At 42.2% G+C, this 22518-nt stretch overlaps 1 protein-coding gene across 2 annotated transcripts in view; it reads left to right on the top strand.

The window, feature by feature from the left end:
• The window catches only part of FREM3 (FRAS1 related extracellular matrix 3), an 85503-nt gene extending 63307 nt beyond the window's left edge, over window positions 1-22196 (top strand). The window contains exons 10-25 of one of the 2 annotated variants that reach the window (XR_013842110.1): window positions 270-434; window positions 986-1168; window positions 2266-2396; window positions 3058-3216; window positions 4228-4531; window positions 6118-6249; window positions 6582-6913; window positions 12008-12200; window positions 12616-12720; window positions 12928-13055; window positions 14152-14286; window positions 15855-15981; window positions 18070-18257; window positions 18350-18496; window positions 19071-20739; window positions 21023-22196. Coding sequence is in view for 1 of the 2 variants with exons in the window: in XM_079989469.1 (XP_079845595.1) it covers window positions 270-434; window positions 986-1168; window positions 2266-2396; window positions 3058-3216; window positions 4228-4531; window positions 6118-6249; window positions 6582-6913; window positions 12008-12200; window positions 12616-12720; window positions 12928-13055; window positions 14152-14286; window positions 15855-15981; window positions 18070-18257; window positions 18350-18496; window positions 19071-19601 (2960 nt within the window). In the remaining variant the exon portion in view is untranslated. Of the gene's footprint in view, window positions 1-269; window positions 435-985; window positions 1169-2265; window positions 2397-3057; window positions 3217-4227; window positions 4532-6117; window positions 6250-6581; window positions 6914-12007; window positions 12201-12615; window positions 12721-12927; window positions 13056-14151; window positions 14287-15854; window positions 15982-18069; window positions 18258-18349; window positions 18497-19070 lie in introns of both variants that reach the window. The other variant, XM_079989469.1, reaches the window with a different exon arrangement.
• The last annotated feature ends 322 nt before the right edge of the window (window positions 22197-22518 follow it).

Genomic DNA, 22518 nt, shown 5'->3' with positions numbered 1-22518 from the left:
GAACAACAAAAGGTTCAAAGGAGCTTCAAAGGGAGACTGCAATGTGAAGCCAGTGAATTACATTCTGGGCAATTCCCCCTCTACTGTAGTCCTTAATGTTCAATATTCACACACACACACATACACACACACACACACCAGCATCAGAAGAGGGGAAGATAATGTTCTATGGTGCGAGCCAGCATATATTTAATTTGGAAAGTGGAGTTAGATTGTAGGTGCTACCTAAAATATTTATGTCAACTAATCTGGTGTTTTGCCTCCTGCAGGAGAGATTGAGAAGCCGTGTGTGGTGGTCCTTGAAGATGATGCCATCTATGAAGAGGAGGAAGAGTTCAGACTGGTGCTAGGAACACCTAAAAGCACTTCAACATTTGGTGCCTCCGTTGGGGAACAAAAAGAAACTTTGGTGAAGATTAAAGATGAAGAAGACAGTGAGTTTATGAGCCACTTTGTACTCATTACATATTGTCAGATCAAAGGTGTGGGATTAAATGGAACAAAGCATTAGTTTATTTTCTCATATGCCCTGCATTCAAGTACAGTTGTTTTTTAGTTGCTTGTGTAAAAATAGCATTGTTCCCAGTAGTACAATCAATTTTTGTTGAAAAAATATCATGTTACTAAAAAACCATACCCATACACTCTCCCAAGTGAATATTGGTGATTTTAAAATGTAAAGAAAGCTTAATCCAATAGCTGAAACAAGATAAAACAAGAAAATGAAAAGGGGGTGCAGGATGTATAGGTGAATTAATTTTATTTCCGTGTTCTTTGTTGCTGTCCTGACAGACAGCTCATTGCTTTTCTTTTCTTTTTCTGGTGTGGTTTGATGGCTTTGTGTGCACATTTTTTGTTGTTTATCACCAGAGACACCCTATAAGCACTAAGGATACAATCCTACATGTGTCCTTCAGACAATTCTGCCTATGTATAAATTAAATTATTAAATAGGAGAGAGTGAGGTTTTTCAGTTCTCTTGCAGAACCAGTGATTAAGTTCTCCGAAATCAAATATAGCATTCAAGAGCCTCAAGAGCCTGGGGAGATTGCAGTTGTAAAGATTCCAGTCTTGCGTGTGGGGGACAGTTCCAAAGTTTCCATTGTGAGAATCCATACTAAAGATGGTTCAGCCACCTCTGGAGAAGACTATAATCCAATGTCTGACGGTGAGACTTTCCTCTGAATCTTAGAAAAATTACAGTAAATGCTATTTATTTACACACACACACACACACACACACACACACCCCTTTCATATGAACACAGATTATAATTTTAAATCAGTAAAAACACATTATAAATCAGCTCAATTGAGTACAAATTAAAATACAGCTGAGTGCACAACAGCTAAGGCCTTCTCTTCCATTGGTCACCACCAGAGGTAGTTCCATAGGCTGTGGTACAACCAAGAGGGCATCGCCCTGAGAATTTCAGTAGCCTGGGCGGCCTATATGGGTGCAGGTATTTCCTCCACTGACCAGATTGTTAAGTATTTTTTTAATTCAGCAACAAACACTTAAGCTTGACTCAGTAGCAAATTGGCATCTAGTGCTGCTTATTTAGCAGAGAAATTTCATAATCAGAGTAGGCTGCTCCTATTAGCAACCCAACTGCTGCATTTTACACAAGCTAAAGCAGGGGCCAGCAAACTTTTTCAGCAGGGGGCCAATCCACTGTCCCTCAGACCTTGTGGGGGGCCGGACTATATTTTGAAAATTTTTAAAAATGAACGAATTCCTATGCCCCACAAATAACCCAGAGGGGCATTTTAAATAAAAGGACACATTCTACTCATATAAAAACATGCTGATTCCCGGACTGTCCGCAGGCCAGATTTAGAAGGCGATTGGGCCGGATCCGACCCCTGGGCCTTAGTTTGCCTACCCTTGAGCTAAAGCTTCCAGACCAGCCTTAAGGGCAGCCCTACATAGTGTGTATTACAACAGTCCAATCCTTAGGTTACCAGTGCATGGATCCCTGCGGTCATCTGATCACTGTCCAGAATCTGGAACAACAGCCAAAACTGAGAAAGGGTGCCTTCAGCCACTGCTAACCTCCATTGACAATAATGAGCACCCCTAGTCTATTTGTACTAGTATTTTGCTTGGTTTTTAGCAGTTGGTTTTCTGCCAGCCAGCTGCCCAACATGAGTTTGACATGGTTTGTGAGGAGCCAAGACTGTTGCATTTCGGAACCTAGCCTAACTGTGCTGATGACTGGAGAGGGAAAGTTTAGTTCTTTCTATAATATATCTTCATTTCAGATATTGAATTCAAAGAAGGAGAAACAGAGCACTTTGTTGAGGTTGAAGTTTTGTATGATGGAGTGAGAGAAATGCGTGAAGCATTCACAGTGCACTTGAAACCAGATGAGAATATGGTAGCCGAGACACAGGTAAGAACTAGGTCATTTTTGGTTAGTTGTGGACACAATTGCTTTTGATCATGATGATTTAGAAACAGCAACAAATAAAAGCGTCACTGTTTTTTGACTTCCTTAGATGCCAATTTTGAGGACTAAACTAGACTGGAAGCCTAGGATCAGGTCGTCTGCTTTTCTTAAAAAAAAAACCTTTGGTATCAGATACGCAGGACCTCAAATCTAAACAGAACTGTGACACTGAAGGAAGTTTCATCCTCCCTTTTACCTGATTTAAAATCCTCCCCCTAGGTGCTATTTGAGAAATGTGTTCAAAAACAATCTAATCGTACCTAGTTGAACCCTCAATGAAAAATACTTATTTTTATTATGTGCCTAATCTGTGCTCAAACATTATCTGTTTCGTGGCAGAACTTCTTTCACATACAAACATCCATCTGATGTCATCTGGCTGTTTGCTTTTATTAAAAGTTTTGGAAATTGTATCCTGTATGAGTTAGCTTAGTGCATTTTTTAAAAAAGATACCTTGTAACAGACATAGGGTGGATCCTAATGTTTCCTTACTCCAGTGGAAAGGAACTTTTCTGCTCCATCTTGCAAAGGTTGCAGTATAAAAGTTTACAGTAGAAGCAGCATGCCTGCAGATGGAACCTTCTTTTCTGTCTTTCCTTTCAGATGAACAAAGCTATTGTGTACATTGAAGAAATGGACAGTGTGGCAGATGTTACTTTCCCAGCTGTGCCCCAGGTTGTCTCTCTCTTGCTGTATGACGACACTGCTAAAAGCAAAGGAAACCCCCAGCCTCCCACTGGCTACCCTGTTGTGTGTGTAACGGTACGCTCTGCTCTGCCAGCTCTTCTCCAGATTATATTTTCTAAAGTTTGCTACTAGCTGGGATGTGAACGCTTTCTGGATGTGTAAAACAGTGGCACGGATCCCCTTGGGAGGTGGTGACCTCTCCTTCCTTGGAGGTGTTTAAGCAGAGGTTGGATGGCCATCTGTCATGGATGCTTCAGTTGAGATTCCTGCGTTGCAGGGGGTGGACTAGATGGCACTTGGGTTCCCTTCCAACTCTACAATTCTATGACTCTGTGATTCTATGATCTCCTTAGCTCTCCTGGAGGCTTAAGGCATGCATTCAATTTCAGTACTTAGAATTACACACCTCATTTCTCGAGAACTGATATTTGGCGTTTTATAGCAGTTTTAGTTTTAGCGTTTCAGTTTTCAGAGCATATTATGATCTTCAGTTTGCATGCCCGTGAGATGAGTCACTTTTACTCCCATTTCACAGATAGAAAACTGATGTAAAGAGATAGTAAGATGCTCAATATCACTCAATGAGCCGTCCATATAGGTTGTATCCTATCCAGGTTCTTACTTTTCTGTTTTGGGAAACTGAGGCCAGTTTAAACTTATTAAACTTTCAAGCCCTGGCTCACAATTGGATGAAAGCACAAGAAGAAATGAACTTCAGTTCCTGCCTTTTTTCTGACTTTAGCTAATGCATGGTATGATTTACATATATTATATGACACAGGTTTCTTTTCCTTCCAAGCACCTGGAAGGCATCTGAGCTGTGATAAACTGAAGGCTTTCCACAGTATCAGATTGTTAATTTTATATGCCACATACATTAAGATTCAATTCCTCTATTATTATGAAACTAAAATGCAGCATCTATGGTGATGAAACCAGTAGCAAGAAAAAAATGAACTTCTTAAATAGTAATGCAACATGAGGAAAAATGCATTTTACTTAGAATTTGATCTGAATTATTTACTTTCCTGGAGCATGTTTAGATATAACTCAATGGATTCATTGTATGTTTCTATTTAACTTCAGGCATGCAACCCCAAATATTCAGATTATGACAAGACTGGATCTATTTGTGCTGCTGAAAACATCAATGACACGCTGACTTTGTATCGCTGGCTTGTCAGCGCTCCAAGTGGCAGTGATGGGGTTACCAGTCCCATGCGAGAAGTGGACTCCAACACTTTCTTCACCAACACCAAGTCCATTGCCTTGGACTCCATATATTTCCAGGCTGGTTCGAGGGTCCAGTGTGCAGCACGTGCTGTCAATGCCAATGGAGATGTGGGTTTAGAATTACTGAGCCCAATTTACACAATAAACAGAGGAGAAGGTAAGGAAGCAGAAAGTCTTCATGAATGAAGTAAAATCAAGAGGTTTTTGTGAAGCTGAAATAGATGTTTGTTTCAAAGGGCTTTTTCATAGTTCAAGGACACACACAGCAGATGTGAAGCATGGGATGTAGGGGATGTGGTTGGGGAGGGGGGTCTATCCTGAGGAAAGTTTGGGGGCCAGATAGAAAAGCTTGGAGGGCCACATTCAGATCCAGTCCTGAGGTTCTCATCCTCTGCAAAGTTGTATAGTATATGCCTGCTTCTTGTAGCGCTTTCACCTTAATGAAATGGGTGGAAAGGCTATGGAAATCAGTGACTTTGCACACAGGGATGTTATGGCCATTTTGCCGATGTGCTGAGCCAAGCCATGGTTTGACTGAACATGTCATCCAACCCCTGGCTCATGTTTCATTTCCCCTGCTGAACTACAAGCTGTAAACCAGAGGGCAAACCTTGGTTGTAGCCCATCACGTATTTTGTCCTGTTATCATATTTTGCACTTCCACCAAGGGTTTCCTTACATCTTGCAGCTGAAACTATAAAGTAGGCAAGTTCCATAATCAAAGCAAGGAGAGCTCTGCTCTCACATGTCTGCTCTGCAACCTGCTGGAACTGGATGTTTAATCATATATGGATGAGTATATGGATCATACCTGTGGGTAGGTGGGGAGCAGACACAGGCCCAATAATAACTTAGTTTCATCATCAGGAAGTGAAATAAAAGGGCAATCTCAGTCCATACAGCAGTTCCTGTGAATGAGAGACCAAAATGGCGCCAATCCCAAATGGGATTGGCTTCTGTGATGCATAGTACAGTGGTGCCCCGCAAGACGAACGCCTCGGAAGATGAAAAACTCGCTAGACGAAGGAGTTTTTCGTTTTCTTAGCCGCTTCGCAAGACACATCTCCCTATGGGCTTGCTTCGCAAAACGAAGCTTGCCCCGCAAGCTCCAGGGATAGCGGGGAAGCGCAGCGCGTCTTCCCTGCTGTCCCCGGACCTGGTAAAAGCAAGGGGCGGCGGGGAGAAGATTGCTTCCCCTCTGTCCCCGGAGATTGCGGGGCAGGCAACGGGGAGAAGCAATCTTCTCCCCGCCGTCCCTTGCTTTAAACAGGTCCGGGGACAGAGGGGAAGGCGCGTGCCTTCCCCTCTGTCCCCGGACGGTCTCCATAGGAACGCATTGATTGCTTTTCAATGCATTCCTATGGGAAACCGTGCTTCGCAAGACGAAAAACTCGCAAGAAGAAAAAACTTGCGGAACAAATTAATTTCGTCTTGCGAGGCACCACTGTATAGCTTCTGTCTTTCCCGTGGAGGTAGAGGAAAGCTTCATCCCACACTGGTTCCTGTCCTCTTGAATTGGGGGTGGTGCTGCATGGAAGAAAAAGTGGCCCTGCTGCTACTCAAGTAAACTGGGGCTGTGCCCAGTAGTGTTGGCTTCACAATCAGATCAAGAGTATATTATGTCAACCATAAAATTACATGTGTTTTTAAAGTATCAGCATTTATAAATTTGGTTCTTCCAAGGAAAGATGAAGCAGAATTACTCTCTTGTTTTTAATCAGCCTTTTGCCCTTTTCCATGTAGGCTTGTGTCAGCCCCGTATACCAGGGACGGTCGGAGCAGAACCTTTCTCAGCCAGAATACGTTACACAGGTCCTGATGATCCTGACTATTCCAACCTGATCAAATTAACAGTTACAATGCCTCATATGGATGGTAAGTAGCAGACATGTGCATTTGATTAATACTGAACAACAACTGGTGCAGCACTATTTGTCATCACAATCACATGACTGGTGATTCATAGTTAAACACTTGGATTCACCATCTCAAGATGGGATGGTGACCACCAACTTAAATGGGTTTAAAAATCATGGAGATAAGGCTACCATTGGTGCTAGTTGTGATGCTATCCTGCCCCTGAATGTACCAGTTGTTAGGGAAGAACGGGAGACAGCTTTGTCCCTGCCTGTGGAATTCTCATGGTTGTCCACTGTGCAAAACAGGTTGGTTTATATGGCTCTTCTTGCATGTTCTTCTATTTTCAGGGATGCTGCCAGTTATATCAACTAGACCTTTGTCCAACTTTGAGCTGACTCTTAGCCCTGATGGCACTCGTGTAGGAAATCACAAGTGCTCAAACCTCTTGGATTATAACGAAATTGAGACAACTTACGGATTCATCACAGAGGACACCAAGAACCCAGAAGTGATTGGAGAAACTTCACCCTACCAGTACAGCAGCGCTGTGCGATCTGCCAAGACCTTGCGTTTCTACCGTAACCTCAATCTGGAAGCCTGCCTGTGGGAGTTTAACAGCTATTATGACATGTCAGAACTGCTGACCGACTGCAGTGGCTCCATTGGCACAGATGGTCAGGTATGCTGCATGCATGAAAAGCAAGCCTATGTAACTGAAAAGAAAATGCTAGCATTATGCCCAGTTGCATGCACTTGAGTTTGCAGCATGGGAACTTGGGAAGCTCTCTTTATACAAAGACAAACTATTCACCTATCTAGCCTTATTTGTCCATTTATCTACTCTGAAGGGCAGTGGCAATTGTGGGGTGAGGTCTTTTACATCCCTCGCTGCCTGACTCATTTAAATGGGCGGGCTCTGCCACTGAGCCCATCTCTATGGAAGCCATGGGGTGATAATTGAGTTTTATATGGCAGCTGAAGGGTATCTTGGCATCTGCTCCATAACTGTACTTAACGGGTTTGTGGAAGTAGGATTTAGTTTCCTTTCTTGTGTTTTGTTTTTCTGTGCAATACTTGATGCATTTCCAGTACTACCCGTGTTGTTCTTAATGGTCCATAACTTATAACAGGTTGAGTTTAAACACCAAATAGCGACTCTACCATTGGAAATTAATTTGCTTGGCAAAATGTCGTCATTGAGGATTTCTTAAGACATCTCTGTGGCACACTGAAATAGTCAGGGGGATGGGGTTGCACAAGATTGAAAATCAAGGCTTCTTGAAAAAATATTTTTCTTAGTGTTCCTAAGACTCGGGTGCCCTAAGAAACTACATTTCCCAAGGAATCTGGTTTCTGGAGCACAGCTATGTCAGGTATAATGAAGCTCCCTGGTGCTGGTGTTTGACGTCTCCACTGCCAGGTCAGTTTGGGTGAAAGTGGAGGCTAGTGCCAAGCTCATAATGACCCACGCCAAGATTTCAGAGGAGCTTTGGCCTGCTCTTCCCTGGCAAACACAGAAGCCTAAGATGTTACATTTTGAACCTTGTACTTCCATGCCACTCCGTTGGTGGCTGCAAGCTTCCTTGTTTATCTGTCCTATTAAACCACTCTCTACTGTTAGCCACAGGTCAGTGGGCTGGAACCCACCCAGGTTAATACAGAGCTTGCTAAATCTGAATTGCCTTTAGCACTTAACTCTGATCCTGGTTATACAGGCACACTTATTGAGTGCATATACTTGTTACAGTACCTTCAGATTAGGTACAACATGACAGCCTGGCTGAAAACTGGTACAAACAGCTACCTGCTTGTGGTAGCTGCGTTTTGTTTTTGTTTTCTTTTTTAGCTTGCACCTGTGCCAGCTGTGCCCTCTTACGCCAGACAGGTTTTGTTCTCATTTAACCCGAGCAGAACCTGCTATGGACACATGAAGCTAACTTATATTGAGTTCATCATTGGCCCATCTATCTCTAACTAGCTGCAGCGTTCTGGTGCATCATATGTAGATCTTTCCCAACCCTTCTAGCTAAAATATTTGAAATCTGGAGACAGAGACAGGTCCAGGATTTATTTACTGGGGGCAGAGGGCAGAGGTGGGCAGTTAAGTTAGAAAAAGTAGTTAATGCAAGCTGAGAATTCTCTTACGTTACTTCTGATCTTCTTGACTATTTGTATTCTCTTGAAATGTTGCCACTGTAGGCTCTTTGCTGATCTTGGGGCCCAGGCAAATGCCTGACTTTGCCACCTTCTGGAGTCGGTCCTGAATGGAGATGCTGAAAGTTGAAGCTTTCTGGGATTTTTGCATGCAGATAATGTGCATGGCCATTGAGCTACGGCCCCTCCCTGATTTGCCAATTATCACAGACCTCCTTTACAGGAATATTGGCCCAATGTAGGTTTTGCTTCTTCTACACAAGTCTTAACATTCCCATTTGCTGGGCTCCAAGAAACTGCCACAAGTAGCATGGCAGTCATGTGCAGTGACTGTCAAATACTATGCATGACCTCATTAGAAACACTATTTGATTTATGACGAACACTGCTCACCTCAGTAACCAAGATGGATGTGGCATGGGAGCTCACTGCATAAACAGCACTGCAGTGACATGGACATCGCAGTCACTTGCTGGGCAGGCAAGAGTGAGGTCTGGCACACAGTGTGCTCCTGACAAGGGAATGATATACTGATTTGCACTAATACAGACAGTCTTCTAGAGAGCCCACATGTGAAAACTAATGAATGATTGATCTCATCTATCTTTAATCTGACTCATTCCCAACTTAAATCTTTACAACATTCCCTTGATTAGTAAAAGCTGACGGGTAACTCAGCATCTTGTATTGAAACCAACTATTATTGTAAAACTGTAAGCAAAGCAAAATGAAGAGTGTCAAAAACTCACTTGTGCGGTCATGTTGGCTCATACTACACACAAAGGTTTCTAATGGTTTCCCTGCCCCTTCTTTAAAATTCATGACAGTTGTAGCAAAATAGTTCTGTATGTAGTTCAGCTGTTGGTTGTTTCCAAATGCATATGCTCCCCTGTTAGTCACCTCTGCCCAGCCACCCCCATCTGGACTCTGCTCATTAACTCAGCCTCCCTCCTCTAGCAGCACCTCTAGAGAACACACACAAGGGTTTAGGATCTTGTAGCTTGAAGCTGCCTAGCAACAAGGCTTGGACTTTCACAAAGGATTCCCAGACTCAGAGGCAGGCACATTCTATTTCATATGCAATTAAGTTAATCAGTAGGACCATAACATGATGCTCGTTAGTGAGCATACATGATCATCTTTTAAACTGTGTGGCACTAGAAGTTGCATGTGTACATTGGATTTTTGTGTGAAGGACATAAACCTTTTCACCACATGATAAGCCCCTGTCCCTTGGATTTCAAAAGCCCCTTTGCCATGAAATACACGTGGAGCCACTTTCAGAGAGAGAAGCAACGATTTCCATTTATGTGCTGCTTAAAAGGTAAAGGGTAAAAGGACCCCTGACCATTAGGTCCAGTCGTGGCCGACTCTGGGGTTGCGGCGCTCATCTCGCTTTATTAGCCGAGGGAGCCGGCGTACAACTTCCAGGTCATGTGGCCAGCATGACTAAGCCGCTTCTGGCGAACCAGAGCAGTGCACGGAAACGCCGTTTACCTTCCCGCCGGAGCGGTACCTATTTATCTACTTGCACGTGCTTTCGAACTGCTAGGTTGGTAGGTGCAGGGACTGAGCAACGGGAGCTCACCCTGTCACGGGGATTCGAACCGCCGACCTTCTGATTGGCAAGTCCTAGGCTCTGTGGTTTAACCCACAGTGCCACCCGAGTCTCTTATGTGCTGCTTAAAGGTAAAGGTAAAGGTACCCCTGCCCGTACGGGCCAGTCTTGACAGACTCTGGGGTTGGTGCGCCCATCTCACTCAAGAGGCCGGGGGCCAGCGCTGTCCGGAGACACTTCCGGGTCACGTGGCCAGCGTGACAAAGCTGCATCTGGCGAGCCAGCGCAGCACACGGAAACGCCGTTTACCTTCCCGCCAGTAAGCGGTCCCTATTTATCTACTTGCACCCGGAGGTGCTTTCGAAAGATGCCTGTGTTGACAGCACATTCATTGCAGTAAGTGTATCACTGCAACGTGGGATTTTATCTTGCAAGTTCAAGGAAGATGAAATATGACATTGTAGTGAATGGGTTAACATTATTTATTCATTCATTATTTTATTTATAGTAGTCATAGCACAACAAAAAGAAAAACATAACAATAAAAGAAAATAACTGTTCAGTCATTAAAAGCAGCAGCAGTAGTATTGTTTCAACTAAATTTTACTCAGAGTGCACCTTTTGAAATGAATGGACCTGGCTCAGTTAGGTTTACTCTGAGTAAAACTTGGTTGAAACAGTCATGCAGGTGGGAACCCTGGCCTGTTGGTCCATGGAGGCTTAAAGATGTCTCCCACCTGTCAGGAGTCACCGCTCTTAACACCGTTGTGCATGCAGTATGGGCTAGACAAGAGCATCTTGAATTTTTTGTTGATGATAATTGAAATAAAATTAGGATCATTTACTTGCCATATCAAGGTTGGGAAATCTGTGGCTGCCCAGATGTTATTGGACTCCAACTCCCATGGTATGATAAAGGTAAAGGTAAAGGTACCCCTGCCCGTACGGGCCAGTCTTGACAGACTCTGGGGTTGTGCGCCCATCTCACTTAAGAGGCCAGGGGGCAGCGCTGTCCGGAGACACTTCCGGGTCACGTGGCCAGCGTGACATCGCTGCTCTGGCGAGCCAGAGCCGCACACGGAAACGCCGTTTACCTTCCCGCTGGTAAGCGGTCCCTATTTATCTACTTGCACCCGGAGGTGCTTTCGAACTGCTAGGTTGGCAGGCGCTGGGACCGAGCAGCGGGAGCGCACCCCGCCGCAGGGATTCGAACCGCCGACCTTTCGATCGGCAAGCCCTAGGCGCTGAGGCTTTAACCCACAGCGCCACCTGCATGGTATGATAGAAGTTGGGAATCCAGCATAATCGATAGGGCAAGTCAGTAAAGATTTGAGTTGCATTTTAATTTTGATCAAAGGCTGAGGGACTGCTCTCATTTTTGAGTGTTTTATTGTTTGGATTCTGAGCAAGTCATAGGATGTGTTTATTGATGTCTGGACTTTTGACTGGCCCATTTCTTAACTGCCATGTGTTTTGTTATCAGTGCTGAAAGTTAAGTAAAGGGGAAATGGGAAGCAAGCTTCAGTTTTAACTTCCCCAAACTATCTGCATTGTTGTTTCTTTAAATGACCATTTCACTGAACAAGAGCTTAATCATTACCCATTCACTTCCAGAAAGTTGGACCGGAATGCACTGGAGGTCACAAATGATTGTGAGACTGTTAGTATCAATTTAATCCTATAATAGGGACTTAGCTGTAACTCCAGATTACACTTTGGGATGACTGTCAAGTCAATTCCAGGGTGTTTGTGTTCTTTGCCAGGGTTGCATCTCAGAAGCCAGCAAGAGTGTTTGCCTGTCTGCCTGCTGGCTTGGATTCTCTCACACTTCAACACAAGCTGCAATTCATTCATAAATCATCAAAGTGGATTTCTAATCAAAGCCAGTGAAGTTTGTTCAGGAGCCAACATGTACATACACACACTCAGAACATCTGTCAAACTCACCAACTCAGGACGGAATGAGGATGAGACTTAATACCATTCCCAGAATGGTTGTGAAATTGACTTCTCAGGATGCAATCTGAACATAGCATAACCAAATACTATGGTGTTTTGCAGGTGTTAAATCTGGTCCAGTCGTATGTGACTCTGCGAGTGCCCCTGTATGTCTCCTACGTCTTCCATTCCCCGGCTGCTGTTGGAGGATGGCAGCACTTTGACTTGCAGTCTGAGCTCAAGCTCACCTTTGTGTATGATACTGCCATTCTTTGGAAGGACGGCATAGGAAGCCCACCAGAAGCTGAGCTCCAAGGTGATTTTGTTCAGTTCTTATTTAATTGAAGCATTTTTATCTACTTTTCAGCTGAAATAGGGTTTCCAGAATGGCTCACAAAAACCAATAATGGCAGCCCCTGCCCCTGAGTTTACAATGTTGAGTACATTTTACTTTTTATTATTACAAATAATTTATTCATCACCTTCAACACTCTCTGTGTGCTCCTCCAAAATTGTACCAGTATATTGTTTTGGCGAGGAAACATGAAAATTTTGCCCAGAGGAGATTGGTACCCCATGTTTGCAAATAGAGTTATTCCACTGAAATCAAACAATCTGAAATTCACAGTAAACTGGGATGTATGTAGCATCTGATATTCTCAAATGCTACAAGTGGCAAAGCTTTAATACCTTTTTGTATATAGTAATGAATTTAGGTTGTTTGAATTTAGGCTCCCTCTACCCAACCAGCATGCAGATCAATGATGAAGGGCGGCTTGTCGTCTACTTCAGGACTGAGATTCGATTCAGAGGGCAATTTGTGATGTCCCACCCAGGTAAGATTAGCTTTTTGCTTTATACCTTAGGTATGCAATGCATCTTAAATTCTCCTTATTCTTTTTGGTGGAGATTTTGTTTTGCTTTTTGTCATCAAAGAGAAGTGAAATATTTCTTTTCAGAAATCATAAGGAGCCCTTGTGTGCCACTGTGTGCTGGATGGCAACATTCATTCCATCATAAAAACGTGTCCTTTTCCTTGACAGGTACTTCTTTATCATCAATGGTGATGTCTGCTGATCACCCTGGCCTCACATTTACACTCAGCCTTTCTCAAAGTGAACAAACCTTCCACCAGCCTATGCAGCAATGGAAATTTGTCTCAGATTTTGCTGTGAGTGCCAACAATGCAGTTTTCTGTAGCACCTTTCGAGGGGGGCAGGGAGGCTTGTGGCTGTTACATAATACATTGTTCTTACAACTCTATGATTGGTTAAGCTGATAGATTGTGTGTTCTCCAAAACCAACACATCTGCATATTTCGTCCAGCATTTTGCTACCCAGCAAGCTTCATGTCTAATTACATGTATGGACATCACTCCTCCAAATTCAACACCATTACAGTCCCCTGCTGGGCACAAACTATGGAGAAAGTTATGCCCAATTCACACAGTGCCTCTTGGAATCTAAAATGTAAAATTTTCTCAATTAAAAAAAAAAAAATCAGTACTTTTTATTCTTTATTAACTGAACTGGTGTTTTCTTAAGTATTGAATTTAAAGGTTATCATATAGACTTATTGTAGTTCTTTTATTTTCAGATTTTTGGGGTATTGGGTCCTTTGCTTTGTATGTATTTGGGGTTTTTTATGTTGTAAGCTACTTTGGGCTTCCTTTTGGGGGAGAAAAGCGAAATGCAAATAAATGATGAGATAGTGGAAGATTTATATACCAAAGATATGTCAGCCTCAACATTGGTTTCGAATGAGAACTTCAGTCACCTGTGATTCTTACTGCTAGAAGGAAAGTCATAATAATGGTTTCACCTTAATTAAAATATAAAATAACCTGCCAGCTGTGGATGCAGACAGAAATGAACACCAATATTTTAAGCCCTTTCTTGAATCCTAAGCATATACAGCCCTAAGCATGTTTGCTCAGTACATCCCATTGAGTTCAGTGGGGTTGCACTTTAGGATTGTAGGAAAACAAGAAGAGTTGCATGATGTGGGTGGGTGTCAGAATCAGTGAGTCAGCTGCTGAGTAGAAACAGCTGATGCTCTGCTCAGAAGCAGCCACCATGATTCTTAAAAAGTAGATGCCCAAAACAGATGAATTTAAACAGCCAAGTGAAGCAGTATTATGCTAAAGAGTCCATTGACAAATGTAGTATCTTTCTGTTGTGTGTGTGTGTGCGCGCGCATGCATGTATTAAACTAAAGCACTTTTAAACAAAAACTTCATATTCTGATCTTGCACCCCTTATTGTAGGTACGTGACTATTCGGGTACTTACACTGTGAAACTTACCCCCTGTATTGCTGCACCCAGCCAAGAATATACCCAGCCTGTCATTTGTAGCCCCCGGGAGCCAATCACCTTTGATCTAGATATCAGGTTCCAGCAGGTAAAACCTCTCTTGTGTTTAATGCTCTCAACAAATTATTTTGACTGCATTTATCTGGCACATCATACACACTCCCTTGGCAATTAAATTGAACTAAATTGTTTACTTGTGCAGCTCATCAGTAGTAGAGTCTGAACTAGTTTTACGTACTGTATTTTTTATTTTCCACTGACTTAGAAGAGCTGGTCCTGAATTTTTAAAAATCCACCAACTTGGGGTGAAGAGTCAGGAGCAGAATTAATGTTTAAATTTACAGATGTTTAAAGTGGGATGTATCCAATGGTGACTTTGAGCTAGCCAAAGAGCCAAACAAGAGACCCCATTTTTCCAAGGTTCTTGCACTAAGCCGCTATTGGATACAACCAATCTTCTTTGCCACTGACTATAGTGCTAAACTTGGGTGTGGAATTTGATGTCCCACTTGAGTCAAGCCTGCCTTTGAAAAATCACAGCCCTGTGCCAAGTTATTTTTCCTCTCTCCCCATAATTTAGGCACACTTATCTGCGTGCTATGTTTCCCTGTATCTTCTCCATATCACTTGGCTGGGAAGGATTGCGGATGGTTACAGGGAAAGAGTAGAGCTCATTTGACATGCCCATCACTTTGGGCAGCAGCTGCATGTCCCTTTTCACCCTTGAAGTAGAAGAGAGGGCACTTCAGTGTAGAGCTACTAGCTAGCACAAGAGGGCTGCATTGTAGTAACTGATTTGGACTGTACCACTGATGGTGTCTTGCTGGTCCTTGGTCTCTCATTTTTAACCAGCTGCATTGAGCATCAAATAGCACAGTCCTTTAGTGGTTTGTGAGTGTTTGGCCCCAAATCCTTCTTCTGGAAGTGCTATAAGATGGGAGGGATCAGTCAAGATTTAAAAGCTATACTGAGCCTAATGAATGGGAAGAGGGGCATAATTCATTAGTAGTGGTTTATATGCAGAAGGCCCCAGGATCAATGCCCAAATCACCAGTTAAAGGAATCAAGTAAGGAAGAGATGGGAAGGATCTTAGCCTGAGTCTTCAGAAGCTACTGCTGTTCAGCATCGATAATACAAGCCTAGGTGGACCACTGGTCTCACTCAGTATGGTTGTCTTCAAGACTTCTGCACTATATTATGAACAGAACTTTCTGATTAAAGTGTGTTTCTTCTAATAAATGGGTTAATGGATTCAGTCTACTTGCACACTCTGCTCTTGTGCAAAGAGGTTGTGGTTATTTTCATTTCTATACTGCTTTATATTTTTAAGAAGAAAAATCTCAAAGTGGTTTATGCCTACATTAACACATCAGTTAAAACAATCCAGAATAAAACATTACCAAATAAGTTCAAGTATACAGTCCAAACAACATACCGTAATTAACAGGAAACTAAAATATTATCTTAAGTATTTCATAAGAAAAATTACTAAAGAAAGTTAAATATAAAATAGACATTTAAAACAGCATAATTAGCCTTTTTAAATTTGAAGGGCTAAAGCAAGCAAGCTGATGTTGAGCAAGCATCAGAAAGAACTGAAATTGAGAAACTAATAGCTGAGTTTCAAAACAGTGATTCTTTTTCTTTTTATATAGGTCAGTGACCCGGTAGCAGCTGAATTCAGTCTAAACACCCAAATGTTCCTGTTGTCAAAGAAGGACCTTTGGCTTTCTGATGGCTCCATGGGATTTGGAGAAGGAACAGATGTTGCATTCACAGAAGGCAAAGAAATAGTTTTACTCTTTACATATAGATGCTGGCATGCTGCTTTTAGCATCGTGTTAGGATCAATTAATGTTCTTTCTTCTTAATATTATTCCTCACCTTTGACTAATGCTATGATTTCATAGTTGAGAACGTGAAAAGGGAATAGAAAAAGGTGGTGTGTTTTGAAGGAAGATGATGCTTTAATAAAAGTTACCAGGAAAAATAACTCTGGTTAGGCTTCAAGGGTGTTTTAAAGGGTGGTTGTCTTTAAGAACAATTTCTTGAGTTTGAAAATTATTGAATAAAGTGTCCCTGAATGAATTTGCTATTAGAAAGTAGGATTCATAGTGTTCATAATGCATCGGCTACTCAAACTGTTGCTAGGAAAACAAAACCATCTGTTTGATCAGTACTTAATTAACATCTATTATGCAGAACCCCCTGGGCTTGTGTGGTTGGATATAGGTTGCCCCCTAGCGAGGAAAAGTGGGGTTGCACTCAACAAGTCTTGACAAGATGGTTGTATCTCTGAGAAATGCAGAGAGAACGCTTAACTAGGATTGATGTGAAGTCATTTAGCAAGATAAGCTTGTGCAAATTCACTTTAACATTAGTCAGCACAGTAAGTGAAAGCCTGATTCTACCATCCTGATTGCAAAGTTACTTTGCTAACCAAGTAAGGTTAGCACCATTGTGTACATCATGCAAATTGAGCACAATTGCTTTACAGTGGTATCTCGGGTTACATATGCTTCAGGTTACATCCGCTAACCCAGAAATAGTACCTCGGGTTAAGAACTTTGCTTCAGATGAGAACAGAAATTGTGCTCCGGCGGCACAGCGGCAGCGGGAGGCCCCATTAGCTAAAGTGGTGTCTCAGGTTAAGAACAGTTTCAGGTTAAAAACGGACCTCCAGAACAAATTAAGTACGTAACCAGAGGTACCACTGTATTATGAACAATTTTATTCTGGTTGACATGGGGACGAGAAGTAGTCCCTTGAAGCACCACTTCCTTTTCTGCTCTGGTTTCTTTTTAGCAGACATTACTTGCACATTTTAAAGTCCAACTTTGCTGACAAGAAGCCTAAAAATTTGCATATGTACAAAATAAGAGATTCTCAGAATGCTTAATACTGCACATTTCAAATTCTGTGCAAGAGCAATATTTTGGTGAAGTTATGAGATGCAAATGGTCCACTTAACAACTGGGGGTGGGGTACAGGGGAGAGGTTATGAAAAGAATGTATTCAAACATTCTCACTCCTAAAAAAAGAGCCCCAAACTTTGGTATCAGAAATGCAGTGGTTTCAGCTGGATACTTACAGCACCAACAGAGACTTAAGGGTTCCTGGTTTCAGACCTCAGTGACCCATGCTTTCTAGACAAGGTGTGAGAAACCTTTGGCCCGTCAGATGTTGCTGAACGTCAGCTCCCAACAACCCCAGCAAGCATAGACAATAGTCAGAGGTGGTAGAAGTTGCAGTTCAGCAACATCTGAAGGGCCAACGGTTCATAACTTGCAGCTAGTTCAAAATACTGTGGCTCACCTGCTAATGCAAGTCACATTAATAGAGCCTACCTTGCAACAACTTCATTGGCGCCTGGTATGTTTTGGCTTTTTAAAAAATGGAGCGGAGGACCTAGATCTCTGTTGGATTGCCTTCCCCTTTATCAGTTCACATTTTCATCTGAGACTTCTCTCCAGGTACTTCTGCTTTCTGAAGTGCAGCAGATGGTGACATACAAAAGTCCTCACCTCTGGAATGCTTTCCCAGAGATGTTCACAGGGTGCCTGTCTTAGGCATCAGGGAAAAATATCCCTCCCCCCCCCCCCAAAAAAAAACTTTAAGAAATATTGAGATCTTTGGAGCATTAAAGGTGTTTATGCTGTTTTGGGATACCGGGCTTTATTTAAAGTAGTACACATTTTATTTTATTGTATGTTTTTAATTACATTTATTGTAACAAAAATAATTGATGTTAATTATTTCTATATTGTATATTATTAGTCTTCTATTGTCTGCCCTATGGGGTCTGATTGCGTTTGAAGGTAAGGGGTATCAATGGTATTCCTAAATAACTTTTTCTAAAAATATTTCTAGGCTCTGAAATCTATGGTCGTGTCATGGTGGATCCTGTCCAGAATTTAGGAGATTCTTTCATCTGTAACATCGAGAAGGTGTTTTTGTGCACTGGGGCTGACGGGTATGTCCCCAAGTACAGTCCAGATAACAAGGAATATGGTTGCCTAGCAGACACCCCTTCCCTCTTATACAGATTCAAGATTCTGGTATGTACCATGGTACACTACAGCACAGTCCTAATACAAGTTTGAAATCCTGAATGTAATAATGTACCAGTGTTGGTTTCTTTGTCTTCTAGGATAAAGCTCAGCCTGATACCCAGGCAAAAGTGTTTGGAAATATGGCCTTCAATGCAAAACTCGCTGTTGATCACATAGATGGTTATCCTTTGGTAAAGCAGCCAGGGTCTGATGGATTCAGCATGTTGTCGACTCCACTATTCCAGGTAACCTCTGAGAGCAATATTGTTCCAGAACCTTTGTATGTTGGAAACTAACTTCCTAACTAGCAAGGTATTTTTCAAAACTCCTGCAGTTTTTCGAAATGCAGCCTTATGCATAAGAGTGATTTTTTAAAAAAAGTGTTCTGGGAATTTTGTCAAAAACGTTTTTTGCTTTCTTTGTCATATAAATTTACATGAAAGACAGTTTTGGGCACCATCAATCCAAACCTATTTATGATGAAATCTTTTTTCATGTCAGTAGAACTAAATAAATAAAACAGTTAAATGTTATTGATCAAGGGATGCATAATCCTCGCCTTCAAATACCTCCTGGAATAGATTGTAAACATTCCATCTTAAATCAAGGGACTGTATACAAAACATGTTTTATGTTTGCATACTGTGTTGTTAAAGTCTGCCCCCCTCCCATGCAAAATAGCATTGTCATGTTATTTTTACGTCAGGAGCAGTACTCTGGGTGACAGTCATATTTGAAATCTTGAGCCCCAGAGAGATTAGGAGGCATTTAGCAACTTAATTTTGCTTAAAGTTGTCATGTGTGTTTTTAATTTAACAGGTAGCAGCAGGTCGAGAATGGTACATCCACACTATCTACATGGTTCGGTCCCGTGAGAATGCCCACAGAGGCCTTGGAAAGAGAAGTGTCGAGTACCATCACTTTTTATCCTCAGCCAGTGGAATCCCAGGTGCTACACATTCTGGTCGCAGTCGGAGAGCCATCTCGGATGCCCCTACGCTTGCGCAAGATATCAGTGCAGATAAGAATAGAGGCACCAACATCCAGCACATAGCTCTTGACCGGTCTAACAAAATTGTTATTGAGCAGAAAGATTGGTCCCCGCCAGGTAAACCGTATGAGAAGCCGGTCCTGGAAATTACTGGAAGCGACATGGAAGACAGGATTGTACCTATTGTCGGAGGTGCAGCTGGGCTGCTGCTTCTGATCAGCACAGTTTTGATTATCATCTTCCTACTGAAGAGAAAGGGACGTTCTACTAATGGAAAAGCAAATTCCTGCACTGGCTATTCCAGCAGTAATGAAACTGTGACCACGCGGCACAGCAGCAGTGATAGCTCTGAAGTCTAAATCACATCACAAAGGTGAGGGTTGTCGTTTGAAGATACTTCATTTCATCATAAAAACTGGTCTTGGGGGGCTGTGTTTGCACAGACTTGGGAGCTGCCGTGTTGGTGCTAGGTTGTGTGAGATTCCAGCATACAAAAAGTGTAGCAAACAAGATGAAGTGTGTAGAAGTGTGAGTGCTTTATTTATAACTTAACTTCCTCCCCACCTACCCAGGAAAACAGGATGGATTCCTGGAATAAACTTAGCTTTCCCCCTTTCTTCTTCAAATGGTGCTAAAAAAAGATAAATCATCAGCTAGCAGCTATTAATGTGCCTTACCTACCATCATGAAAGCCTGGTGCTCCTCAAAGGGATATTGATTTCCTTTTTGTTTAACTTGTATGATGTCTAGTTATACCCATCTTGTATATGGAAAGGGGTGGTGTGAGGGAGAATGAGAGAAGGGGTCAGATTTTAATGAGATAGGGTAGAAGAAAAGTATCTGTAATTAAATCTCAGAGCAGAATTGTACTGTCCGAGTGGCTGAGAGATACACTGGAAAAAATGGAAAGCTAATTTAAAGAGTATTTCCCAAATGGTTTCACAAACACACCTTAATACAAGACGCTAAAGCTGACGCGTCCTTAGTATTTTATCATGCCTTTTACAATAACCCCAAATCATTACTAGATGGCCCTTCCTTTTGTCTGCCTGCAGTTAGTAAAATGTCCATTAGTTTGGCAAATTTTGTAAGATATTGTGAATAACTTAAGACATTTATATCCTATAATTTGTTGTCAGATTCATTGAGCAAAATAACTAATCCAGCTATGTAATCTCTAAACCATCAAATGCAGCCACTGCAGTAAAGGAACTTGGAATCATTACCACCAAATGTTTTGGTAAAGGGTTGTGCGAAGCATGTTTTCTAATGCTGTAACGGTGGTACGAGGAAGCTAGACTGCATGGTTTCTTATTTGTGTGAAGCAGCACCATGTGGTTCAGGCTGTTTTGTTCCATGTCAGGTAACCCTTTACCTTTGCCCACATTTTTGAAACAATATTTGGCACTGGTCAGCATCTGACAGACTCAATTTGCTGTAAGATGAAGACAGTCACGTCCATGACAACTTAAATACAGTAAGCATCTCAGTTTGCCAGTAAGTATATACAGTGGTGCCCCACAAGACGAATGCCTCGCAAGACGGAAAACTCGCTAGACGAAAGAGTTTTCCATTTTGGAGGTGCTTCGCAAGACGAAAATGTCTTGCGAGTTCCTGCGGTTTTTTTTTCCTTTCCCCCCCTTTTTCTAAGCCGCTTATCCGCTAAGCTGATAAGCCGCTAAACTGCTAATAGCGCTAAGCCGTCAATGGGCTTGCTTCGCAAGACGAAAAAACCGCTAGACGAAGAGACTCGCAGAACGGATTCTTTTCGTCTTGCGAGGCACCACTGTATAACACTAAAAAAATGTAGTTAAAGATTCATTTATTCTACATGCAGCTTTTGTAAATTTCATGTATTCTGCTGAGCATTGCCTACAGCTAAGATAATGGGTTTAGACAAGGTCTGTTCACAGAAAATTCAAATATGGAGAATTTTATGCATGTTTACTCAAAAGCAAGTCATAATTTTTATGAGACATGTTCACTAAGTTTTATTTTGCTTAATTGGTCAGATTTTTTTAACAGCTAAGTGGTGGTGCCTATTTTAGCAGTATTTGCTTTTTCATTCAGGAGGTACTTTGTGCCCCAATACTTGTTTGTATCACAAAAGAAACAAACATATATGCAATTAATTAAAAATTCCTTATTGACTTATAACTGTAAATAGTGTTGTTAAGAAAAAACCTAAGCGATGAAACTGGGAAAGCTGTCAATTGATAAATCCGCCTTGTACAGACTAGAGAGCATACACAATATGGTAGGGCTACAGGCTAGCCCTCCAAACATGGAAATTGAGTTTTACTATGGCAGTTGACCTCAGATACTTCATTTAGCCACTGTGGCCCAGTAGACTGCAGCAACCTTTGACAAAGGAGAACAGTTACTATGTGTTTAAAAGCCCGCAATCCTATACCTGTTTATGTAAGATGTAAACCCCATTGAACTCAGGACTTACAGTGCAATTCTCTAAGCTTGCTTGGAAGTAATTGATGCTATGCATTTTAAACTAAGGTAGAGGGGCTCCTCCTCCTGCCTACCTGGGACCTGTTTTTTCCAGAGTGCAAGGGAGGGCAAAGCAAATTAATCCAGCAAGTCCCACCAACCCAGTCTTGGGATGCTGAAGCAGATGTTTCAACAATACAAAGTTACTGAAAGGGTCTAAAATGCAAGTATTCCTTCATTACCTCACCTTCTGTGTGACCTGTTACTGACCAGCTCCTTTCTTGCTGTTTATGGAATCAGATATAAGCATTAAAACATACATTTGACGCTGTTGTATATTTCTGCAATATGCTTATGCTACTTGTTTTCCAGATATGAGCAAAGCCGGTTCAGGCAAGCACTGAAACATTATCATTGAATTGTCCTGTCGCTTATACGTTCTTATAATTGTGACCTTACACTTTGCATTGTAAAATTGCCAAAACGTTTTATAAAGGTTTTTTTCTTTCATACTTTGTGTGAATTACTTGTCTCCTTACCATTCTTACGCTGTATTACCCCTGAAAATTAAGCTGGTCAGTTCAAACTACCGTATTTTTCACCCTATAGGGTGCACCTAGTTTTTTTTGGGGGGGGATAAAGAACCCCCCCCAGGCGCAGGGCTGGGGCGGAGGAAGCCCGAGCTTCCCCCAACCCCAGCCCCAGAACAGGCTGCTATCCGCAAGCTTTGGGAGCCCGGCGGGAACTCCCACCGGTCTCCTCAGGCTTGCGGATATCAGCCCGGAGCGCGCTCCGCTGCGCTCCCTGGGTTTCGGGCTGCAGGCTGCTGTCCCC

Source organism: Podarcis cretensis, assembly GCF_951804945.1.
Source record: "Podarcis cretensis genome assembly, chromosome: 9".
Taxonomy (NCBI): domain Eukaryota; kingdom Metazoa; phylum Chordata; class Lepidosauria; order Squamata; family Lacertidae; genus Podarcis; species Podarcis cretensis.
The sequence above is the reverse complement of the archived record's forward strand: the minus strand, read 5'-3'. Positions and strand labels throughout refer to the sequence as shown.